General features: G+C 37.4%; 1 protein-coding gene across 1 annotated transcript in view; it reads right to left on the bottom strand.

Annotated features, from left to right (window-relative positions):
* The window catches only part of PCSK5 (proprotein convertase subtilisin/kexin type 5), a 467206-nt gene that overhangs the window by 247588 nt on the left and 196590 nt on the right, over positions 1–23028 (bottom strand). The window contains exon 11 of the mRNA XM_021707170.1: positions 18087–18187. Coding sequence (XP_021562845.1) covers positions 18087–18187 — 101 coding nt within the window. The remainder of the gene's footprint in view (positions 1–18086; positions 18188–23028) is intronic.

Raw genomic sequence — 23028 nt, 5'->3', positions numbered from 1 at the left:
TTCGTTTTTTTTTTTTTTAATGGTCGAATTATTCTGCCATTTTAGAAACTCCTGGTTTATTTTATCAATAACTAGCAGTCTTTCTAGTTATCAGACATCAAAAGGAACAAACAATATTTGTAAAATTACACATCACACGTGCATGCACAGGAAAAGATAAATGAAGACTAGCATAAATCTATTACAAACATTTTGGAGGTATTTCAAAGAACTCTACAGCTGATGTAACTGGAATGAGGACGATAATTTTTAATTTTCTTTTTAATTATCTTCCTCTACTAGGTAAGTTGGGATGCCAATGACTTCCCAGACTCCCTTGATAGTGAGTGCACAAGAGTCAGAGTTTTGACTACTAAAGCATATCAGAGAAAGCCTTTGCTTTCCCTGCTACAGGCATTCCTCCTCTCCTCCTTTTACTTGGAATGTGGATGCAATGGCTGGAGCTGCAGCAACCATTCAAAAAAAAAATCAAGAAAATAAAACAGACGTTGGCCTTGGTAACCTTGAGCTTCTGAACCAACATCAACAGCCAACTTGTGGATTTCTTGTTGTACAACCACTCTTTCTTACTACTGAGTACATCTACTAAAAGATGAATCTCCCAAAGTACAGAGTAGCAGATGGCATGTGTTGCATGCTCGCTGTATGCCAGGCACACTGTGAAAAGTACTCTATATTCATTATTTCATTTACTCCTCATGACAACCTTGTGAGACAGGTACTGTCATTACTTCCGTTTCCAAAGTAAACATCAAAACACAGAATGTTTAATGATAGTGCTCAAAGTCTCACGACTGACAACTGCTGAAATTGGCCCAGGCAGAGCCAGAGCTCTGACCCACACTACCCGCACTGTCGCATACTGGAGAAGGGGCAGCCATGGAAAAGTGTCAGGCTAGCAATGCTTGGGGGGACTGGCCGTTAAAGCCTCTAGTTTTGCAGGAGGAGGAAATGATTCTAACGTTTTAGATGAAACTCTGCCAGAATCTCAGAATTAGACCAGGAGTTTTATCCTTGTCCCACCTTCCCAAGGCAGATTTGAGTAGGTCTGTGCTTGGATGCTAAGCAGAGCCATGAGAGCAAACATCACACACTTTCTGACTCCAGAAGAGTTTTTTTTTAAAAAACTGAGAATGGATTTTTTTTCTTAAAGCAAAGATTGTAACCCAAAAAAAGGAAGAAAGAAAAAAAAAAAGGAAAATAAAAGAAGCAAAAAGAAGCCTAAAGGGGGAGTATGAGGGACAGGAAAAAGAAGTGTCGAGAAAGAAAAAGAACAGTGCAGAGAACAACAACAATAACATGAAGCTTATGGAAAAACCCAGTGCAGAAAAGAAGAAATCAATCAAGCAATAAGGTCAACCAAGAGAGTCTAAGGAGTACAAAGTGGTATTAATAAAAGCAAAGTTTGCACTGGAAGGAATAAATTGATATGGATATGGTAGAATGAGTATGGTAGAAAATTGAGTTGATGTGGAATACAAATGCAAGAACTTCTTGTATATTTTTTTGGAAAAGAGATGACAAAGTAAAACAAGATGATGGATTTGGAGAACAGGAAAACAAAAACCCAGCTTCAGAATATTCAGAATATTCACTAACAATTACTGAGTCTTTCCCATTTACCAGATGCTTTACTGGGCCTTATGTATATGACTTTACTTAATGCCTACAAAACCACCCCATGAGATAAGCAGCATTAGTATTCTCTTTTTACAGATATGAAAACGAAAGCTTAGAAAGGTTAAATGTCTTTCCCAAAACTATGCAACTACTAAGAACCAGAAAAGGAGTTTGAAGCCATGTCTCTCATACTCCAAAAGCCCATGCTCCAAAGCCCCTTGGTGAACTTTGTCAGTAATCAAAGTCACATCTGATTAACAATATTCAAGGTAGGCTAAAAAAAATTCAGTATGTTCCAGAAAAATTGCATAAAAATTAATTTAAAAAAGTTGCATCCTCTAGACTAATCCTAATATACATACATGTTCATTACAAATAAAAAAAATTCTAAACGCTTTTTAAATTCAGGAATTAAAAAAAATTAAACAAACAAGATTTCTGGTTTAAGACTTTCTCTGCAAAGCTAATTTTAGGAGATAATAAAAGAACAGTTAAAGCTCTTGAAAGGAAATGAGCCCAAAAATTTTATACTAAACTTGTCCTTTATGAATAAATGCAGAAAACGTATATTTGTAGGATTCAGAAAATATGCTAACTTACCTGTCTAAAAATGCACATTCTGAAACCAAAATAAAATAAGTAGATATTTAAAGATTTATTTCGGCTTGTGAATAAATAAATCAAAACTTAAAACCCTAGACTGCGTTGTTGCTAACGATTAATGATCACTCTAAAATAAATTGAACAGAGAGTGAAGACTTAATGATTGTTTTAAAGGAATTCTTCAGAGAAGAAAAACAATGGTAAGAAATAAATTAAAATAGTCTGTTACATAAGTCTGGATTATGGTATTAAAGATGGAGAAAGAATCAGATGAGGACAATAAACTAAACGGAAGCCATGTTTATACAGCAAGAAGTCAAAGGTGCTACCTTCCCTATTATAAGATACACTTATTTTAAAATAGCAGTCTTCTTTACAACTACCTGAAAAATACGGATAATAAAATTTTTAAAAAAAAGATAGCTTTGTCCACCAAACACACACAAAAATGTATGGATGGAAACATTATTTGCAAGCAAGATAACATTTTTAATAAAAAACACTTAAGAGGACAAAAAAGTCTTATTTATTTGAGAGACAAAGTGCTATCTAAAATAAATCTCTGGCTGGGCTCGATGGCTCAGCCTGTAATCCTAGCGCTTTGGGATGCCGAGGAGAGTGGACTGCCTGAGCCCGAGGGTTCGAGACCAGTCCGGGCAACTTGGCCAGATCTCATCTTTACAATAAAATTAAAATTAGCTGGACGAGGTAGCATGTGCCTGTAGTTCCGGCTACTCGGAAGGCAGAGGTGGAAGGATTGCTGGAGCCCAGAAGGTCGATGCTGGAGTGGCCATGAGGGTGCCACTGCACTCCAGTCTGAGCAAAGGAGTGAGACTTCAACTCAAAAATAAAATAAATAAATAAATAAATCTCTAACAGCATGACATTTGTGCATCAGAATGAATGAACTAAAGACTTTAAGAAAAAGGAAGTAACTGATGAAAGCACAGCAGTGTTCAGGTAATTTGGTTCATTTATTTCAGGAGAAAGAATATAGGGGACTTGTTTATATAATGGCCATAATTTAATAACACTGGAATATATGTCTTACAAAGAGTCAATTTCTTAAAGTCTTCATGGATCAACTAAAAAGGTTAAAAGAGAAGCTGAAGATACATAGGGTCAAAAGGAAATCTCAACAATTGCCCTAAAGAATAACAATCTCTCAAAAGCCACCAGTGTTGATTATCTAACCTTATTATCTGACCACAAAGCAGTGGAAAAAAGCGGTCAATAGTAAATCTTAACAGTGACAAAGTTTATTAAACACATAAATGTACTTCACTCAATTATCATTCTTTCAAAGAGAAAAACAGCCAAAAACATCATTAGAAAAAAATGACAGTCAATCAAAAGTGTGTTCCGAGGTAAAGTCTCATCCTTAAAAGGTTTTAGTTAATGTAGAAGGACACATTCGTGAACCAAGATAACCAATAAGACTTATAAAAGAACACAGAGTGATCCTAAGGAAAATTGGAAAGAAACTAACAAAATAGAGGAAGAAGAACAGAAAAACACTACTGATCAAGAAATCCAATGACTGACCCTTTGAAAAACAATAACGAAAAACGAACCAAGAAAATAAAAACACTGTTAAATTCTAAATAGTAAGGCAGTCCTAAAAAACCAATATAAGAGATGTTTATGGTATTAGTAGATATTACACATAATAATTGGCTATAAATTTGAAAACCTGATGAAATGAACATGGTTCTGGAAAACACAAATGAAAAAAATTAAAACAGAAATAATTCATCAAAGAATTACCTCTAAAAATGACTTTGGGGCCAAATGATTTCCTTCAAACTGACAAGAACTATGACCTCAAGGGTCTCCAGAGAAAATGCAAATTGCAAAATTTCACCATTATTTTGTGAACTTAACATCACCTGATACCAAAAATGTGCACCGACAGAGGTCCGTTTAAAGGTCAAACCTATCCGAGTTATGAGCCTGACTACCTATGCTACCTTACATAACTAACTAAAATAAGCCTTAGTATGTATGTTAAAAGATGTTATTTATCCACTCTAAGTATACAATGTCAGCTGGCTGCTGTAATAAAAAGACAGAACAAACACAACATTATTGAGTAAAAGAAACTAAATCTCTCCGAGGAAAATAAACTCAAAACCATAAATAAAATATGTCGAAACGAAACTAATAACATATTAGAGAACTAAATTCGATTTATAAATATGGGCAGAGAACAATATTAAGAAATCTATTATCCTAATAAATCGCATCGACAAATCTAATATGAGAAACTACATACTAATCTCAACATGTAATGAGAACACACTGAAATCCCATTTCTAATGAAACCACTAAACAATTAAAAATGCTGCATAGACAGGATAAAAAAAAAAAAGCGGGTCGGGTTCGGTGGCTCAGCCTGTAATCCCAGCACTTTGGGAGGCCGAGGCGAGTGGATGGCCTGAGCCCGCGGGTTCGAGACCCGCCTGGGCAACTTGGCAAGACCTCATCCCAACAATAAATCAAAAATTAGCCGGGCGTGTGTAGCACGTGCCTGTAGTTCTGGCTACTTGGGAGGCTGAGGCGGAAGGAGCGCCAGAGCCCAGCAGGTCGAGGCCGCGGTGGCCAGGAGCATGCCACTGCCCTCCAGCCTAGGTGACAAAATGAGACGCCAAATCAAAAAACGAAGGAAGGAAGGGAGGGAGGGAGGAATGAAGGGCAAACATCAACAAAAATTGAAACAAAAGGTTAAAAAAAAATCTAGAGAAAATCAGGATCTGGACATGAACGCTTACTATCATTCATGATATTTAATGTTGTTTAAATGGCTAGTCAATGTAATAGAAATAATACTGTGGTGATATCAGCTTTTCTATTTTTAATATTTTTCATGTACCTAAGTTCATTTAATGCTAGCAACAATCCTGTGATTCTGAGTTGTCTGCCCAAATTTCAGATGAAGAAACTGAACTCAACAAAGTTAATACAATTTTCACTTGCTCAAGGCTACCCAGGTAGTAATAGTAGATGCGGTATTGGGACTGAAGTCAGGTTGACTCCAAAACCTGAATTTATAATGTCTGATTTGTACCACCTTCCAATAAGAACAAATATAAAAAAGTCAACACAAATAAACAGAGACAAGTATTACTATCATCAGGTGCTCTGCATATATTCTGAAGAAACAAGATAATCAGCTATAACAATGTGAATTAAAAGGGCTTAGAGATTGAAAAAAAAATATCCAAAGCAATAGATCTGCTACAGACAAGCAATAACCAGTTAAAGACACAATGGTAATAGCAAAACACACAAATATTTGCTGTTTCAAAAAATAACTCTGAACCACAAAGTATGAAACTGAAGACAAGCCTGAAACGTTATTACGCCAATAAAAAGATCTAAATAATTTAGGGACAGACTTTCTTAAATGCAAAAATCAACTGTTGTAAAGAAGCCAAGATTTAAACAATTGTTATAAATTGTCACTGAGATTGCTTTTGGACAATGACAGATTGGTTCTAAATTTTATCTGGGAAATGAACAGATAAGAATGTTTAGGGACACGTTTAAAACGTGAAGTGATTCTGTAATGTCTAAAGGCTTGATAGAATAACAGAACATAAAGTACAAGAAGAGAACTTTATCAATAAGACACCTTAAAGAATGCAAAACAAATTGTTCTTATGGGAGAAAGATAATTTAACAAATGAGACAGGGCAAATAGGATCCCTATAAAAATTCAGTTTAGATTTTCACACTGGACAACAGAACAAATTCTAGTTGGTTATACACTGACGAAAAATGAAGCAAGAAGACACTAGATGAAAATCTGTCATTAATTAATAGATTTTGAGATAGGAAAGCACTTTTTAATCTGAGAGTTCTTAATCTGGGGCCCATGGATTACCCTGAAGTATAGCCTATCCTCTGCTACATGTAAATTTGGGCTCCTTTTAGGGTAAAGCATGAATAGCTTTCATCTGCATACCTGGGATTCTCCAAGATGTATCAAAATACTGGGTATGAATATATAACTGGAGATTTCGAAAAGGACATATATCTTCTGACTAGTAATTAAAAAATTTAAAAAAACCCCTCCCAATTTCAAACAGTATGGAAAAAGCCTGAAAGCAAATGAAAACTTGATAATGGTCAAAGGGTAATATATTGAATACATACCGGTAAGAAAAACATTAACATGAAAGAGATGAGGTAACTAGTAGAGGATTCAAAGCATTGTTCTCTTTTTGAGCGACTCTGAACTATACTTTTGAAATTCAGTTTGAATATTAGTTCTTACAATTACAATTTTCAGCATAATTTCCAACAACTAAATGGAGACAGCACCCACAAAGACCTGAAATTTTCTTAAATCTAATCTCGTTTGACAGCAGGTTAGACAAAGCATTATTTGGTTAAAAAGGTTGATTACAAAAACAACAAACAACAAAACCCAAGAAAACAAATGGTGAGGGAGGGCAAAAAGAGGATCAACAGAATCTGAAGGGAAAGTAACATGCAGATTAAAGACAAAATATGCAATAGTATTACAATAAATATGTTGTCTATATCAAAAACATTTAGAACTACCATCATAGTATTAGGAGTTATTACACTGCTTAAAATTAAAACAGCTGCTTAAAGTTCACTGAGTAGGGAGACTTTGGATTTATATATCTGAATGATGTATTCATTTGTTCTACTAAGTATTATTTTAGTGATAATCTAATTTTTTTTAATGGTGCTATTGCTAGTAATATTGGTAACATGGAATTGCAAATATTTATTTGCTTTCAAGATGTTAAGGCAAATGAAATTAGCAGAATGCTTGTAAGCCCACCATGAAAATGGCTCTCTGCCTTCTGGATTTCAAAAACTGGCACACGGTTTCTTAATTTGGGTATCAATGTGAGATTGGTCACTTTGAATTTTGCTAACTAAATAAGGACAGCATCATTTCATGCAAGTTATACTAAATTAGTGTATCATTTCAAAATAAATCACTTTAAAAGTGATTTGAAAAAAAACTAAAAATACACCCTTATTTTAAAAATCACCCACATTACATTACCATTGTTACTCTCCTTTGCCTGGTGATCCTTGAACACGCTCACCAAACAGCATCTCCACAGACCAGATGGTTTCTGGGCAACCTTCCAATGTTATGATTCCTCAGACAAACTGAAAACAATAATTTTATATTCCAGGTATGGGATCCCAAGTAATTGAGAACTTTAGCACAATGAAAATTTATAAAATTGAATATATCTGCTATGGAAAATTAGGCCGTTAGATGTCACCTCTAATGGCACCTAAATCCAGAGCAGCAAATAAGAATTCAGTATGACCAATAGGATCACTCCCGTATCATACTCTCTCCAGGAAGCTCTCTAGGACACTCTTACAAGTTGTTTATAAAGGTTTCCAATAGTTAAATAACAAGCAGACGCCTCTGAGAGCTGCTGAGAGAACACATCTCCCTATCTTCAATTTCACTCAAATTCTTTTCCCTCTTCCCAACATTCCCTGGCTGTGCACTGAATTTTTCAGATAAGTTAGATAGAAAAATAAGATTTTTTTTTTACTGTATTCTTGCTGACTAGATGAACCATTTTAATCTTTGAAGAGATGCCAGTTTTCAACCTGTTTCCAATCATATACAGGAAGGTTTCTAAATTTGTTGTAGGAACATACACATAAATTATGGGTCATTCAGGCTTTCCTCCTTATCATTTGACCTTCTAAGCCTTGGTCATGATTGCAAACATGACTGGATGAAAAAGGTAAAATGTGTTTAATGCTGCCAGAAAGCAAGAACTCAGTACAACTCACAAAAACTGAGTATAAGTTGAATCACTTTTATGACTCCAGACGTAGCAAAAATGCCATCATCTCACTGATGTTCTTGCCTTATTCTTACCTTATTTACCATTATTCATTCTTTCCACCCCCCCCCACTCTCTATCACAATACAATTCTTTGTTCTATTTTTTTTCTTCATGTCAGGTATAATTATCTACAATCTAGAGTGCAGCCTCTATTGGAGCCAAGTTCGAGGCCTTTACACACATTTGTGCTCAACCTACTCGACCATTCCTGGCAGCTCTGCCAAGGACCATGCATGTCTGCGCATAGATGTATTTTAGTGCTTAGCACAGTGTCAGGCACTAAGATTTGCACCTATGACTTGTGAGTTGAATTATAGGTTCAGAGGTGTGAAAACAATGTCTCAAAATAAAAAAAGAATTAGGGTAAATAAGTCAAACAACATTTAGAGTTAAAACTAAACTTGTTAGTGCTATACCTCACTAGTAACTACGGATTCATACTTTGGAATAACTACAGAAAGAATCCCTTCCCTCCATTTCTTCTTCATTAATTTTACACATGTGATTGTTTACGATGTACCAAATATAGTTCTTGGTGCTGCTGCTACTGTGGCATACAAACTCTCAAGACAGTTTACAGTCTAGAGGGAATTCTCATTGTGATCTATAAACTGTTTACAATTGAATAGCCTGAATTATTTTGAGGAGTACAAAATCTGCATTTTTACACAAGATCTCATCATGAGTCATATACACACTAAAGTTGAAAGAATCTTTAAAGTACAGCTCAAAATCTCTTTTGCTCTGTAAAGTCTCCTAAATCATCCTGCTCCAAGTTGTAGCTCACTTCTCCAAACTCTTTGGTACTTACAGATCATAGCACCCATTTGTAATTAACCATGTCTTGTTACAGCTCTTAAAATAGAAAGGTAGCATGTGGATTGGTGGGTTCTGGTGTCACACTGCCTTGAATACAACTTCTAGACCTATCACTTACTACCCATGCAAATTCCTAAGCCTCATTTTCCACATGTGAAATATGATGATAATGCCTTTCTTAGAGCACCGCTTTGAGGATTAAATGAGATTACTGATAGAAGCACTCAGTTCAGTATTTGGCATAAGGCAAGCATTCAGTGAAGGCTGACTGCTGTTTCTTCCCATCACTTTATCTTTCTGCACTATGCAACAACTCCACACTCCGTGGGAGCCAATGGCAAGAAGAATCTTCTGTCTCACATACAGGATGCCACAGTCTGCTGATCTTTATTGGTTGAGGAAGCCACTACCAGGCTGTACAGACTTATTATTTGTCTGGAATATGCAGAGAATATAAACCTTTACTTCATCTTAGTCACACATATGGTGGTTACTCAATAAGATTCAATTCATTATGAACAGAGAAGTGAAAACTTAATCCAAGTTGGTAAGAAATAATACAATTTTATAAACATACAGTGTTTTTCTTTTGGTGTTGCCATGTTCTATTCCAGGTATCACAGTTTATTTCACTATGAATGTGTTGCCTGTAGCTTTTAATACATCAGATGCCATAATCGACTTATTGATGTCAGGATGAATACATCTTATATGTTAGTGACATGACATGCTTTTCAATCTGTCATTTATATTTCCTTATTTGCTTTTCTTTCATACTGATGGCAAAATGTATTATGATTAAATTTTTTTTTAAAAAATAAAAACACAATGCTGGAATGAGCTAAATACCAAAAGCAGATTCTTGTGTCACTAGGAACAACTGTGCTCTTCTGAAAAAATAACACACACAAAAATCCTAAATTTTATATGACAAAAATGTCCTGGAAGTAAAAAACATACAGTTCAAGACAACATAGCCAACTCAAAACTTGGCCCAAGAACACTTAGCCTATAAAGAGACTTGGGTTTTAACTGGATTTCAATATAAAGTTTAGGAATATAATCTGAAAATCTTCAAAAACAAAGACACTAATATTTAATGAAGCCATCCAATGAATCATATGCAATGAGTCTTTTCTTATGCTTTGACTAAAGTGATTAAGTAGCAGGGAATGTTGTGAAACTAATGGACCTGAAAAAAAAAAATCATCTTCTTTTCTTAGCATGAAAAATTATATTTGATAGTATTTGGGGTGTTACCATAGGCACTATCAAGAACAAAAATTTTCTAGCAATGAGTAAAATCCACAAACCCTCAAGGGACCAAATTTAAATACTAAACTCCACATATTTCCTATAAACTCACTAATGTATTTGTAGATTTTTAAAGCAATCTTATCAGGTAACCACATGTAGGTTAATTTGCTGTTAACACCCTATTTAAATTAAAAGACGCAGAAGCAGAGGAAAATTAATAATGAAAATAAATCCATTTTCTTTGTTTTCTTTTAGTCTTTAAAAATGTAAACTGTCTCAGTCATTCATAGCAATCATGATCTCAGTAAAAGGTATTTTCTGAGGGTAAATTAATTAATTGACAGGGAGGCTGATGTACCAGAGCACAGCCATAATTGTAAGGGGCATTTGCTCCAGGTCTCATTACAGTCAGTAACTGCAGGCCAAAGGATCGTCTTGTACCATTGGGTTTTAATGCTTCTTCTAATTCCCAGAATTCCATGGGAAGAATAAAGGGTATCTATTTCTATAGATGATACCACAATCCAACCAAGTTTAGCAAAAAAACTAGACCTCAGCTTTGATTCTTCCTTTTCCCCTAGGTATACCTAATTCATTGCCCGCTGGCGATACTTTACAAAAAGGCACCTCAAATCTACGAATAACCTTGACCGGGCTACCCTGCACTAGCTTTCTAGATGGTTTACTTGCCTTACTCCCTCATATACTGGATATGGATAATGTGAAACACTTCTAACATCTGACACTTAAAAATGATATTTGACCAGCTATATAAGGAAAAAGTCTGGTGATTGCAACAGGACAACTATTCCTCTTAAAAGCAACCTTTATTATTATGCTAGTAACAATGATAAAATAATAAATAATAAAAAATGTTTTCATTCATGAATGAATTTTTTTCAAGGTACAGCTAGGCAAAAAGAGACAGCAATAATCAAGAACTTTTCTGTCCTCATTTGAGTCTCTGAGCAACTCAACTATCCAACACTTCTTAATTTTGACTAGGAAAGGAGATGAAAAACCCTTGCTACATCTCAGGATAATGCAAGGTGAATGAGCCTATTGACCAGAGCCTTTCCAGTCATCATGGATACAGGAAGCTGTACTTTTTAAAACCATTAGTTAAGGTACAAAGCTGAGTCCAGGAAAAATTGGCTTCTACATAATTTGAACTTTAGAGGGGCTAGAGGACAGAGTGTATTGTCTGTGTGTATGTAGACATAACAAAGCTATTTTCATGCTCAGTCCTGGCAGTGGGCCCGTGGTAACTGTTCTGTGGGTCTGGTTACAATTATTTCACTATAGGGAATAATCCAGGACAGTACATCACTTCTCTGTCCGCTCGGCCTCAAGTCGAAATACGTGCTGTTTTTACCTTACAAACCTTTTCAGCTCTCCTCCCAGATTTTCTTTGAATTCTCCTCACCCTTTTCATGCTATATAACTCAAATATTTATGCCAGAAATCTCAGCTAAATTTTAAGCCCAAAATACAGCATGACAATACCCAAGAAATGCTAAGATGAGTGAAAGGAAGGGCGTGTGTGATACCTGCTTCTTTACCCCTATTATTGTGCAGAACCTGGAAACATATGCCTGTGTTTCTCATTGTTGGTCCAGGTGCTTTCTAAGTTCTCACTGAAATAAGGAGAACTCTCCAAAGTGAAAGGGTTGGTATGTCTTCGGCAATTTTATCTCAATAACCAAATACATTTGTGCTTCCTACTCACTGCAACATCTCCAAGAGCTGAAAGTGGCCTTTGGGAATATTTTTAATGGAACATTTTATACTGAAATGTGTTTTCAATTAAATAAAGATGATAAGACTAGTTTACAGGATATCAGTACTAAGACGCTAACCCCAATATTTAGAAATGTTTGTCTACAAAATCCTTGTTATGTGGCCTTCCTTGGTCACGTTTATTTCCAAAAATCTGAAGTCCCCAAATGAATAACTTTAACTCAGACCTAGTCTGTCCAAACTCCAGACTTCCTCTCAACTGTCCTTTATATTAACTGTTCACAGTAACCGTATCCCAAGTATTTTGAGCACTTCCCTTTATTATTATTATTTTTTGAGTTAGAGTCTCACTCTGTCACCCAGATTGGAGTGCAGTGGCCGCTCCTGGCCACCGCAAGCCTCGACCTGCTGGGCTCTGGCGATCCTTCCGCCTCAGCCTTCCAAGTAGCCGGAATTACAGGCACGCGCTACCACACCCGGCTAATTTTTTTGATTCATTGTAGAGATGAGGTCTCACCAAGTTGCCCAGATAGGTCTCGAACCTGCGGGTTCAGGCAATCCACTCACCTCAGCCTCCCAAGGCGCAGGATTGAAGGCTGAGCCACCGAGCCTGGCTGAGCAACTCCCTTTATATTTCCTTTACTGAAAATACACATAGGTGAGACAGATTATAGTGAAAGGTGACTATAGAGTGACTGAGTTTTCAGAAATGCTAAAATTTATGTGGTTGGATGTTTAAGTTTTATAGGAAATGCAGATGGTCAGTTTAATTTCAATTTTTTAATTTCCCGAGGAAAGAGTATTCAGGATAGTTTTTTGAAATCGACAGCATATGGTGTGACTCATCTTTTGGCTCAACACTCCTTTAACTTCTCACACTTTGACCTCTCCATGTCTCACATGATCCCTTCCATCAAAGATAAAAGGTAGAGGAACTTCCCTTGGAGGCAGAGAGAGGGAATAACATCATGTCTTTATTTTAGTCAGTTGAAGTCCAGTTCTAGTGAATGATAAGTCAACAGGGTGACAGATGAGTTGAGGCAGCAGGGGAAGCGGAAGTCACTAATCAATATCAACTAAAGGACCTGAAAGGTAAAAATAATTAATGTATACAATCAAGCAATTCTGTTATGTTCTTTAGGACTCAGTTCCATTGTACAAAAACCAAAGTTAAACTAGACGGATTAATCTAATATTTGTTGAGAACTGTCTCTGTCCAAATACTATGCTTATTTGTCACAGAGGTTACAAAAACTTTATGGAACCAATGTTCCAATTTGAATCTTCAAAGCTCACCATTGCTATTTTCTTCTAAGTCCTGTACCTTCCTACAACTTTTCCCCAAAAGAATCTCATTGGCTTTCTTAAATAATTTGTGCACATTGGCTTTCCTAATGAGATTATAAAGTCTCTTGAAAGTAAGAGGCATATTTTACAAATATTTGAATTATGCCTTAAGTAACTTAGTGACTGGTATGATGCTTTACTTTTTTGGGGTAATGTTCAACATATTTGTTATATACACATACATAAAGATGATAAGACATAATCCTTATTCTCAAAAGATTAAAGCTTCGTTTGGAAGATATTACAAATGAAAATATCTGTAGTAGAATAATAAAGATGATTTAAATGATCTATAATGATATCCCACATTTTATGTATTTTATGTTCTTTCTGTATCTATATTCAATAAACCAGTGGTAATAGGATAATTGAAATAGGAGGGAGCAGACAGGTCATAAGGAGAAAAGTGGATGAACCTACTTAAAATGTGTAAATGTGTGAGTATGTATGTGTATATATAATATGCCAGAGGCAGCTGATATTTAATATATACCAATTGTATTTCTAGTGGAGAAGAACAGCTCCCATCACAATTTGTTTATTTTATAAATTTAGATATAGACATATTGGTTTGCTCAAAGTAATGTATTCCTGTGGCTTCTAGGATACAAAATTTGAGGAAAAGACTTTTGCAAAAGTCATTTAAAAAAAGGATTTGTGGAATATTCTTCATATCAATACTCTTTTTCTAAGTTCCTAATAATTTCAGAAGTTTGTGCCTAATTCAGTCCTGTTTATTTACCTACCTTTCACTACATAGTATAACATTTCTTGATTGCTGAACATATATTCTTTCATTTTACAATGAAAAGCCCTTTTCGATTCAAGGCAAAAAAGTGTATTTGGTGAATTTAAATTCTGAGTTGCCTGAGTTAATGCTGATATTTTAACACATGTAAAACCATTAGAATAAGCTTTCCTTTGCTAATAATTGCAGACTCAGGTCAGGGAAACTTTCAATAAAACATTTATTATTCTGAGCACTCTACTTTTACGAGTATTAATTATTTTAATTTTATTTATAAATCATTTTATAAGAAATATCACTTGACAGCAAACTCTTCGTTTTGTTTTGGTTTCTGTTTCTCTCCGACAGGTCTAGAATACGGATAACATATACTAGGATCTATATACAAACACTCTACAATCGTAAGGTATTCTCCCAAGTCGCTAATTTAAAATCCGTGCAGTCATCTTTCATTATTTTCTTCACTTAAGAAAATCGACTACTAGCATAGTCATTTTAATTAAACTTTTTGAGTTACACTACATAAAGAGACATCAATTTAAGCAACAAGAGCCCAAATGGTAATTAATTCCCTTTTAATCACTGATGATATGTTTCTATTCACCTGGCTCAAAAACCAAAAAGTTACTCCCAAATCCACAAACCCCACAAAATCCAAATAATTATAAACCTTCTGAACCAATAAATATGTGCTGAGGTTACTTCAACACAAAACAAGTTTTCCCTCTCTTTTACGATGACAGCATTTTCTCATATTCTGAAATTGTCCATGGCTTTTAGAAGCATCTTTGGAGAAAGTGGAGAAGCTCGCCTAATTTACCAGAGGCAAGATTCACAATGAGGCTGAACACAACCCAAACCAAAGAGGCTCAAACCCAGAAAAAAATGGTAAAGGAGGCAGATTTTTAGAAGAACGGAGAATTCTTCCAGTCTTGGACAAAAATACTTTCATTCTAAGTGTCTGGGGGCACACTAGAGTGAAATTTGTTGCCATACAGGTTCTTTGTAGGAAAAGGATGGCCTGGAGAGTCTTACTAGTTGTCACAGCAAAAGTTATTTCATTATGAAACTTTTGTCAAGTTTGGATAAGAGATGTGAATACTTTAAGTTGATCTATTTCTATGTTTTGTATTTCTTTTTTTTGAGATGGAGTCTCACTCTCTCAAGCTGGAGTGAATCATAGCTCACTGAGGCCTCAAACCCATGGGCTCAAGGGATCCTCCTGCCTCAGCCTCCCAAGTAGCTGGGACTACAGACTGTATTAGTTTTCTTTTCCCTTATTTTCCTGAGGTCTTCGAATGACAGGGAGACAAATAGCATCCACAGTAAGACTCACAGTCTTATTGATGCAGAGGAGCACCGTGAAACATAAAAGAAGCAGGCTGGGGACAAGCTTAGGATGAGTAAATACTATAGTGACATTCAGAGAAACAATCAGTTTCTCCTTATAGAGCAGGGATAGCTGGGACACGCAGTTAAACAGGGGCTGGCAGCCTCTGCTTGCAGATTTTCACCTGAAGGCTTAGTAAATCCAGTTAGTCAACGAACCCTGGCATGAGCAGCCGTGCCTATCTGGAGAGTAGGGCAGCGTTCTGAGTCCTAATTCTGCCTCGCTGTAGCTTTCTCTCCTCTCCACTTACAAGGGAATGTCTTACAGATCTGGCTCTTCAACATGTGATAGCAAAGGCTGCATCTCAAAATACCACGGTCCAACTGTTGTTGAGAAGTAAGGGTGTAAGAGGAGATAGCAAGGGGTGAGGCCGGGTAAAGGTGGGAGACACATTTGCAAGGGCTAGGCTTGGCTGCCTCAGTGCACTGTTACTGGAGCTGCTCTACAACTTCTTAGTTTTAGATATGTTTCCCCCAAGCTGGAGGCCCACTGCTTATTGATGCTAGTTTAATATCAACGTCTGACCCACTCTTTTAGCACTCAGACCTCTTTCCCATAATTTTCAGCTTAGTGACAAGCAAAATATTGGCCTGTAGAACAAACCGGTAGGAGGGGTTTTACTTTTTCATTTTATCAGACAGATTACCATCTTTTCTGGCCCCATGATTGAACTGGACTGCCAAAACCCTCCAAATACAGTGGATTTTCCAGGGAGCCTGTGTCTTGGAAATTTCTCTCCACCCATCACAGTTTCGGCAAAAATAAATGTAAAAAAATTGCTCAAATTACAGAAGAACAGAAAGCGGCTGTAGTTGTATGTAGTCCTTCAATGTGTTACCTGGCCCAAAGTGACCTTATCTGAACGGGCTGTTTGAGGCATAAAGTCAGAATTTTGCATTTTAGTGAAAATAACAGTGTTACAGTAATACCTCAAAGAACTGAGTATCAATTAAGTCTGCGAAGCAACAGTTACAGTATTAGGTTGCCAAGTTCAAGTTTGATATTATAGCCTCCCCCCTTTTAGGGGGAGGGTAGGTAGAGGTAGAGGAATTTCTGTTTTTTTTTCCTTCAGTATTTTGTGGACATAAAAATATTCCAGAGACACAACCTAGAATTTCAGAAGAGAAAACCAATACATTTAAAAAAAAAAATCCCACTTAGAGTTCACCAAATTAAAAACACAGACACTTAATTGAGACTCTAGCTGCCAGAACACTCCAGTGAAAAGTTATAAAGTGAGAATTTAATAGGATAAGCGCCAGTTCCTTGTTAAACCCCAAATTTTAGCACCTTAAAAGATATAATATGTTGAAATGACTTCATATTTAACCTTCTCAAAAAGAAAGAAATCCAAGTGTTCGTGGGGGCTTGGCTATCTCTCAATGTCAAGGCTGAGGCAGAAGGCCACCCAAGAGATGGCACCATGGCCAGCATCTGTGATCTTCTCCCTGTTTCAGCCCAAGGCTTTACATGACTTAGCAATTGACTGTATCCACTTTATATTAAGACCCAACTGCCTTCACATAGATTCTCTGTCTTACAGAGGGGCAGCTGTGAATGCTGGGAACCACCTGTGTCTTGAGAATGAACTAGCATGGTTCTTACTGTAACCCATGAGCCTCTTTGTTATCCTTGTATCCCTTCCCTGTCACCTTTTGCTCTGTGCAACTAGATGAACAAGCCTTTTCCTCCTTCCCAGGGCAGGGGTGTAAGGCTGTTTTTGGAAAATCGCTTATGCCATTATTTCAGTGTCTTTTCTTTAACATCTTTTGGCAGGGAGAGCCTTCGACAGCAGGCCTTCCATCCCTCTTCTAAAATCCTTGGACTCTATGTGTTTGGAACTCAAGATTTTCTCAGAGATGGTCCATAGCATCTATTACATAAAACCTCCAGTGGGGTCCGGGCCAGCACCTCACAATCAAATACAAGAATATTTCTGCAGTGAAATGTAGGAATTTTCACAATAAATGGAATAAAGACTGTAAATTGCCTCAGCCATCAAATGCATTTGGGTGCTAACTTTGCAAAAGAATGTTCAGTTTTCTGGGCGTTCTGGATTTTGAAATTGAGGATGAGATTTGAGATCTGTATTAGATTTTCAAAAACTTAAGACAAATTAACCTATTTGTTCTTAGAGAAAGAAGAGATGAGAGCCTATTGCAAATAACCTAGGGGGTCTTTCAATGTGATCTTTTAGGTGTAACATTGTATTGTCTTGAACAGGATTTGCGACAAATGAGTCATCCTTGTCCCTGGCTCCTGTCATATGGCCTTGACATATTCTATCCAGAACCAGTGTTATTGTCATGAATTTGAGCTGCCTCGTCTGAGTGCGGCAGAGAAAGGACCAGAAGTGGACATACTTAACCTCTTTGGAAACCTCAGGAACATTCCCAGATGAGAATAAAAACCGCACCAAGGCAAAAGTGTTAGAGCCAACTAGCGTGTGCGTCCTAGGACTCAATAATAAAGTAATTACACTGGTTGATTTTTCTAAGCATTCAAAACTAAAAAATGTGTCTTTTCCTTAATAGAGGGAAATTTTTTTTAAAGCCCAAATCTTTGAAGTTTTAAAGGCGGAATTGGAAAGATTATATTCTAGGTGGTCATGCTAGGGGCTGCACACAAGGGAGGGGGTAAGCCTTCCCTGAGATCAAGGGTTATCACCAGTGAAAACATAGAGATCAAGGCTTACTTGGCTTCCAGGGCCAGTGCAATGATGCCCGCAGCCATGGGGGCTGAGGCCGACGTCCCAGTGTGGTTGTCTGTGCAACGCTGCCTCAGATCTGTAGTAATCTAGAAGACACAAGTGAACAATTTAGGCCTCTGGGTTAATGGGAGTCACATGCAAGTAGAAAGAAATTTACTCATGAAAATAGAATGGGTGGGGAGGTGTTGAAATATTTATTTTAAATTCCTTGTTCCTACAATCTCATAACCACATCACTTCTGGAGAATTGTCCGTGTAGATTAACTCTGGAAAGGGACAAGTTTAGAAACTGAATTTTACTTCTATTAAAACCCAGGTCAGGACCAGGGTGAGGCTGTGGCTTACAGGTTGCACACAAAGGTTGTGAAAATACCTTCTTAAATTCTGTACTGTCAGCACCTCACGTGCCTCACCCTAGTGCCAATCCTGGTTAAAACTAAAGTTCTTTCATTGCTTCAACATTTTTGAGTAATCAAACACGGTGGATCAACAGACCAGGCACTGGTGGCTTAAGGAATAGAAGCACACAGTCCCTGCCTCCCAGAATTGTAGGGACTTGGGAGAGCCACGATTTCAAGCCAAAAGTCTGCTCTGCCACAGAAGGAACCTTTGGTTGTGGATCTGTATTTGGAATCCACAGCGATGTTGCATGGACTTCAAAGATTTAAGATAGATGCTAAAAGTAAGGCTGAACGCAGTGTGCTTGATATGCAATCACAGCACTAAGTGTATGCTTGTATATTACAAAAGATTAGCTATTTCTCCATTTTTATTTTTTAATCAAAATGCAAGGGCTAGATCATTTTTATCCTCTTGGCTTAGCTCCAGTTCACTTCAGAGGAAGCAGGATAATATTACATCCAGCAAGGACAATGCTTCTCAACCTTTATTTCATTATTGTCCCAATAAAGGAAAAAACATTAAATTTAGATTCTCCTTAACAAGGATATTAAATACTATGGAATAAGAGTCTAGAAATCATTGTACTATCGCTAAGATTTTTTAAATTCCCACTCCTAGACAAGAATCCATTTTTGCCACACTGAGGATAATATTATCTCCACTGAGAACAGACAAGGCTTGTGAGCTGAGTTAGTGGTCTCACTGCAGTTACTGGAAGACATTAGTAAATCTTTGGCATCAATGCAAGTATATTACCACATATTGCAGATAAGAAAACTGACATAAAAGGTCAGCAGAAAGGTGAAGGGGGATCATGGCAACTAAAAACAAAGCCCAGTCATCTGAAGTGCTTCCTTCAGAAGGAGTGTGAAGATTAGTTGAATTTGGTTTGGAAAGAAATTGGATTTCCTCAGGAAGAACGTGTTTCTTCACTCCTTAAAGTCAGACCCTTGTTTAGAAGTTTCCGCTACCTCACATGAGGATGTCTGAGTAGACATTTTTATTATCTGCATGATTATGGCTCAGCATAGCCTTGACCTCCTAGGCTCAGGCAATCTTTCAATGGCAGCCTCCCAAGTAGCTGAGACTACAGGCGTGCATCACCATGGCTGGCTAATTTTTTAAAAAATTTTTTGTAGAGATGAAGTCTTGCTGTGTTGCCTAGACTGGTCATGAACTCCTGGGCACAAGCTCTCTGTTCACCTCGGCCTTCCAAAGTGCTGAGATTACATGAGTGAACCACTGCGCCCAACTAGACTTTTAAAATGATCTATTCTGGGCCGGGCTCGGTGGCTCAGCCTGTAATCCCAGTATTTTGGGAGGCCAAGGCAAGTGGATTGCCTGAGCCCACGGGTTCAAGACCAGTCCAGGCAACTTGGCGAGACCTTGTCTCTACAATAAATCAAAAATTAGCCGGGCGTGATAGCGCGCACTTATAATTCTGGCTACTTGGAAGGCTGAGGCAGAAGGATCACCAGAGCCCAACGCTGGGGTGGCCATATGCGTGCCACTGCACTCCAGTCTGGGCAATGGAGTGAGACTCCAATTCCAAAAAATAAAATAAATAAATAAATAAATATGGATCTAGGTTGACATCCTGGACGATTTAGTTTCCATGCGACCATCAATTCTTGTTGTCTTTTCTTTGTTTCTTTTGACAACTCTAATATTACCACACTATCCAGACCAGGTAAGTAAGATACAAAAGAAGTGAGAGAATGTACAAAAATATATAGAACCACACAGTTATGGTGGTGTAGGAACATGCCAGACCTTGCGCTATGATTTCCTAAATAATTGGATGGAGTCCAAGAACCCTTACTGAGTTTCTCTGACAAGCAGGGGAAGTTGTTTCTTGGTTAACAGACTCTGCTAGCCATCTACTGAATCTCCATACCTGATGCTTGCAGGATGTCTGGGTAAACAGAGTCCTACCAACTTCGACATCAAGAAACGTTCTGGACTTTCCATTGTTGACCTTTAACTATATGCATACTGCTGTTCAATGTAGCTGGACTACTTTCATCTTGCATGACTGAAACTCTGTATCCATTGAAGAATGATTATTCATTCTCCCTCCCCTCACCTGCTGGCAATCACCACTCTACTTTAGGTTTCCACGTCTGACTACTCTAGGGACCTCATATATGTGGCATCATATAGTGTTTGTCATTTGTAATAGAGTTATACTTCACTTCGCATAATGTCTGCGAGGTCTATCCATATCACATCATAAGACAGGATTTCCTTCTTTTATAAGGCTGAACAATATTCCATTACATCACAAGCATTCAGCTGTCAATGGTCCCGTGGTTTGCTTCCCCATCTTGGCTCTTGTGAATGATGGTACAAATGTGCATGGGTGTGCAAAAATCTCTTCAAGATCCTGTTTTCAATTCTTTTGAATCTATAACCAGAAGAGGGATGGCTGCGTCATTAAAAAGATAGTGCTTCCTTGTTTGAAATTGTGTTGCAGCCTTGTTTTCCAAAGCCCTGGTCCCTAAGTCAATGCACGAACACACCAGAAGCAGTTTGTTTTCCAGATCTGCTGTTGTTGAGAGGCAGCCTTGCTTGCATTCTTCCTTTTTTACCTCACCCCATGGTCACATTCCTTTGTCCAAGTTTTATTTTTTTCAATGACTTGTGCCTGGATTCAAGATTTTTCACGATGTTTTCCTACTTGGCTCTCTTTGCTAATTGTTCAGCTGAACCAGACACTCTCAATGCACAGAAACAAATCCAGAATAAACAGTCCAAGTGTGCGTAGCATTTTTGAATCTAATAAATAACCACCTCCAGCCAAACTCCAATGTGAATAATCAAAATTTTATGATGTTGGGCTTGCCACAGAAATATGCTCCATAGTCACGAAGTTTATACACATAAAATCTAGGCTTAAATACAAAGCTACCTAGTACTTTTATGCATAAACACCGTTGAAATATTAAATGCTATTCATGTAGGCAAGTTTGGGGTATTCCAAGTCATTGTTGTACTAACATTTTTCCAACGGCTTTAACTACATGAAACTTGAGAGTGAGTAGGGGTGGACAGGGGGTGAGAGAAGAAGGCGATGGAAGGGGGTAGGTTGAAAGTAATCAGGAGAAAAGAAAGAAAAACATCCCCACTCCCTTCTCATCTTGCTATAAGTGGAAATTCCAGCTGGGTCACTTCAAGAGGAAGTTGGTGTTAGTGCTGGTGATATTTAGGTGTAAATTACTAGAAAGATCTAAGGCAGAGTTTTCCTCATGAAGAGAAGCCACGGTATCAGAGAATTTGTATGTCTATCTTTAGAAAGAAAAGGCAAAGACCACCAAGGAGCATGCAATCTTGAAGAAAAATGATGTTCCGAAAACTGGAACCACATGGGGTCACCCCATTAATCACAACGCATGCATACAGGATCTGACAGTGTAATTTAAAGGAAAGTTGCCTTCCACGGTCGGCCCGCAACATAGGGCAGAGAGTACAGAGATTCTATAAGTGAAGCCGGAAAAACAAAGCACGTGGCTTTAGATTCCATTTTAAAGAAATGTGTCGGAATTTGGTCTCAATCCTGACGGTGTGGTCCAAATTCCCAATTCACTACCCAAATCAGAACATGATTTTTCTCCAAAGAACTCAGATTGCTCAAGAAAATATCATTTGTGCCCATCAGAGTGAGGGAAACTGGAAAGGACACCCAGTCTTGGGCCAGATCAAAGCTGTACTGACCAGCAAATTAGATTTTGAGCCTCTCTCAGGATCAGTAGCAGATGGTTTTTTGGACTCCACGGTGTTAGGGATGTCATCTTTCTCTGGTGAGAAGTGCCAGGTATTGTTCAGGCCTTGTCAGGCTCCTCTGAGAAGTACCATTGCCTTTTCTCATTTTAGACTTTTATTTCCTAATATTTCACATTTTGTTATTTGAGCTGATTGGACCTTTGATTTTGTCCTGTTGCTGTTAATTCTCCAGGGAATCTCAGTTCAGACTGACTTTGGCCATAAGTGACAAGCCTTTCTAGCAACCCCACAGTTAAGAGTTTCTCTGTCCCTGATATTTATTTCGAGGGTGCCATTTTGTCTCCTATCTGTTAAAAGAGCAACCAACAGATATTTTTAAAACATGAAATGATTCTACTGTCTGTTGGTTGAATTTGTGTCTGGTGTTGCTTTTGGTTTGGATTAGAAATGTGCCAAGAAGGACGTTTCAGATACAGCTATGAGGGATAAGGGCAGAAACTAAATCTTAAATGTGTCAATGAATAAAGTAGAAGACGCTGATTTATTAAGCACAGTAAAATAAAAAGGAACCGAGGACCAGTGAATGCTTTTTGTATCCACAGAAGTCACAAAGACTGGTGTAAAATTCAATCATGACTGACAAGTCCATACAAGATCCCACTTCTAGCTGCTAAGAGAATCTGTAAATGTGAAGTGCAAACGTAAGGTTTTGCTTACAAATGGGAGTTTGCCATCACCAAAGAAAGACCCCATCTTATATCATGTTTATATCTCTATAATGTTCAGCTCTGTTCTATGTACC

The sequence above is a fragment of the Carlito syrichta genome, unplaced genomic scaffold (genome assembly GCF_000164805.1).
Source record: "Carlito syrichta isolate Samal-C Ts95f unplaced genomic scaffold, Tarsius_syrichta-2.0.1 Scaffold316420, whole genome shotgun sequence".
Lineage (NCBI taxonomy): Eukaryota > Metazoa > Chordata > Mammalia > Primates > Tarsiidae > Carlito > Carlito syrichta.
Note: the sequence above shows the minus strand (reverse complement) of the source record. Positions and strands in the feature narration are given on the sequence as shown.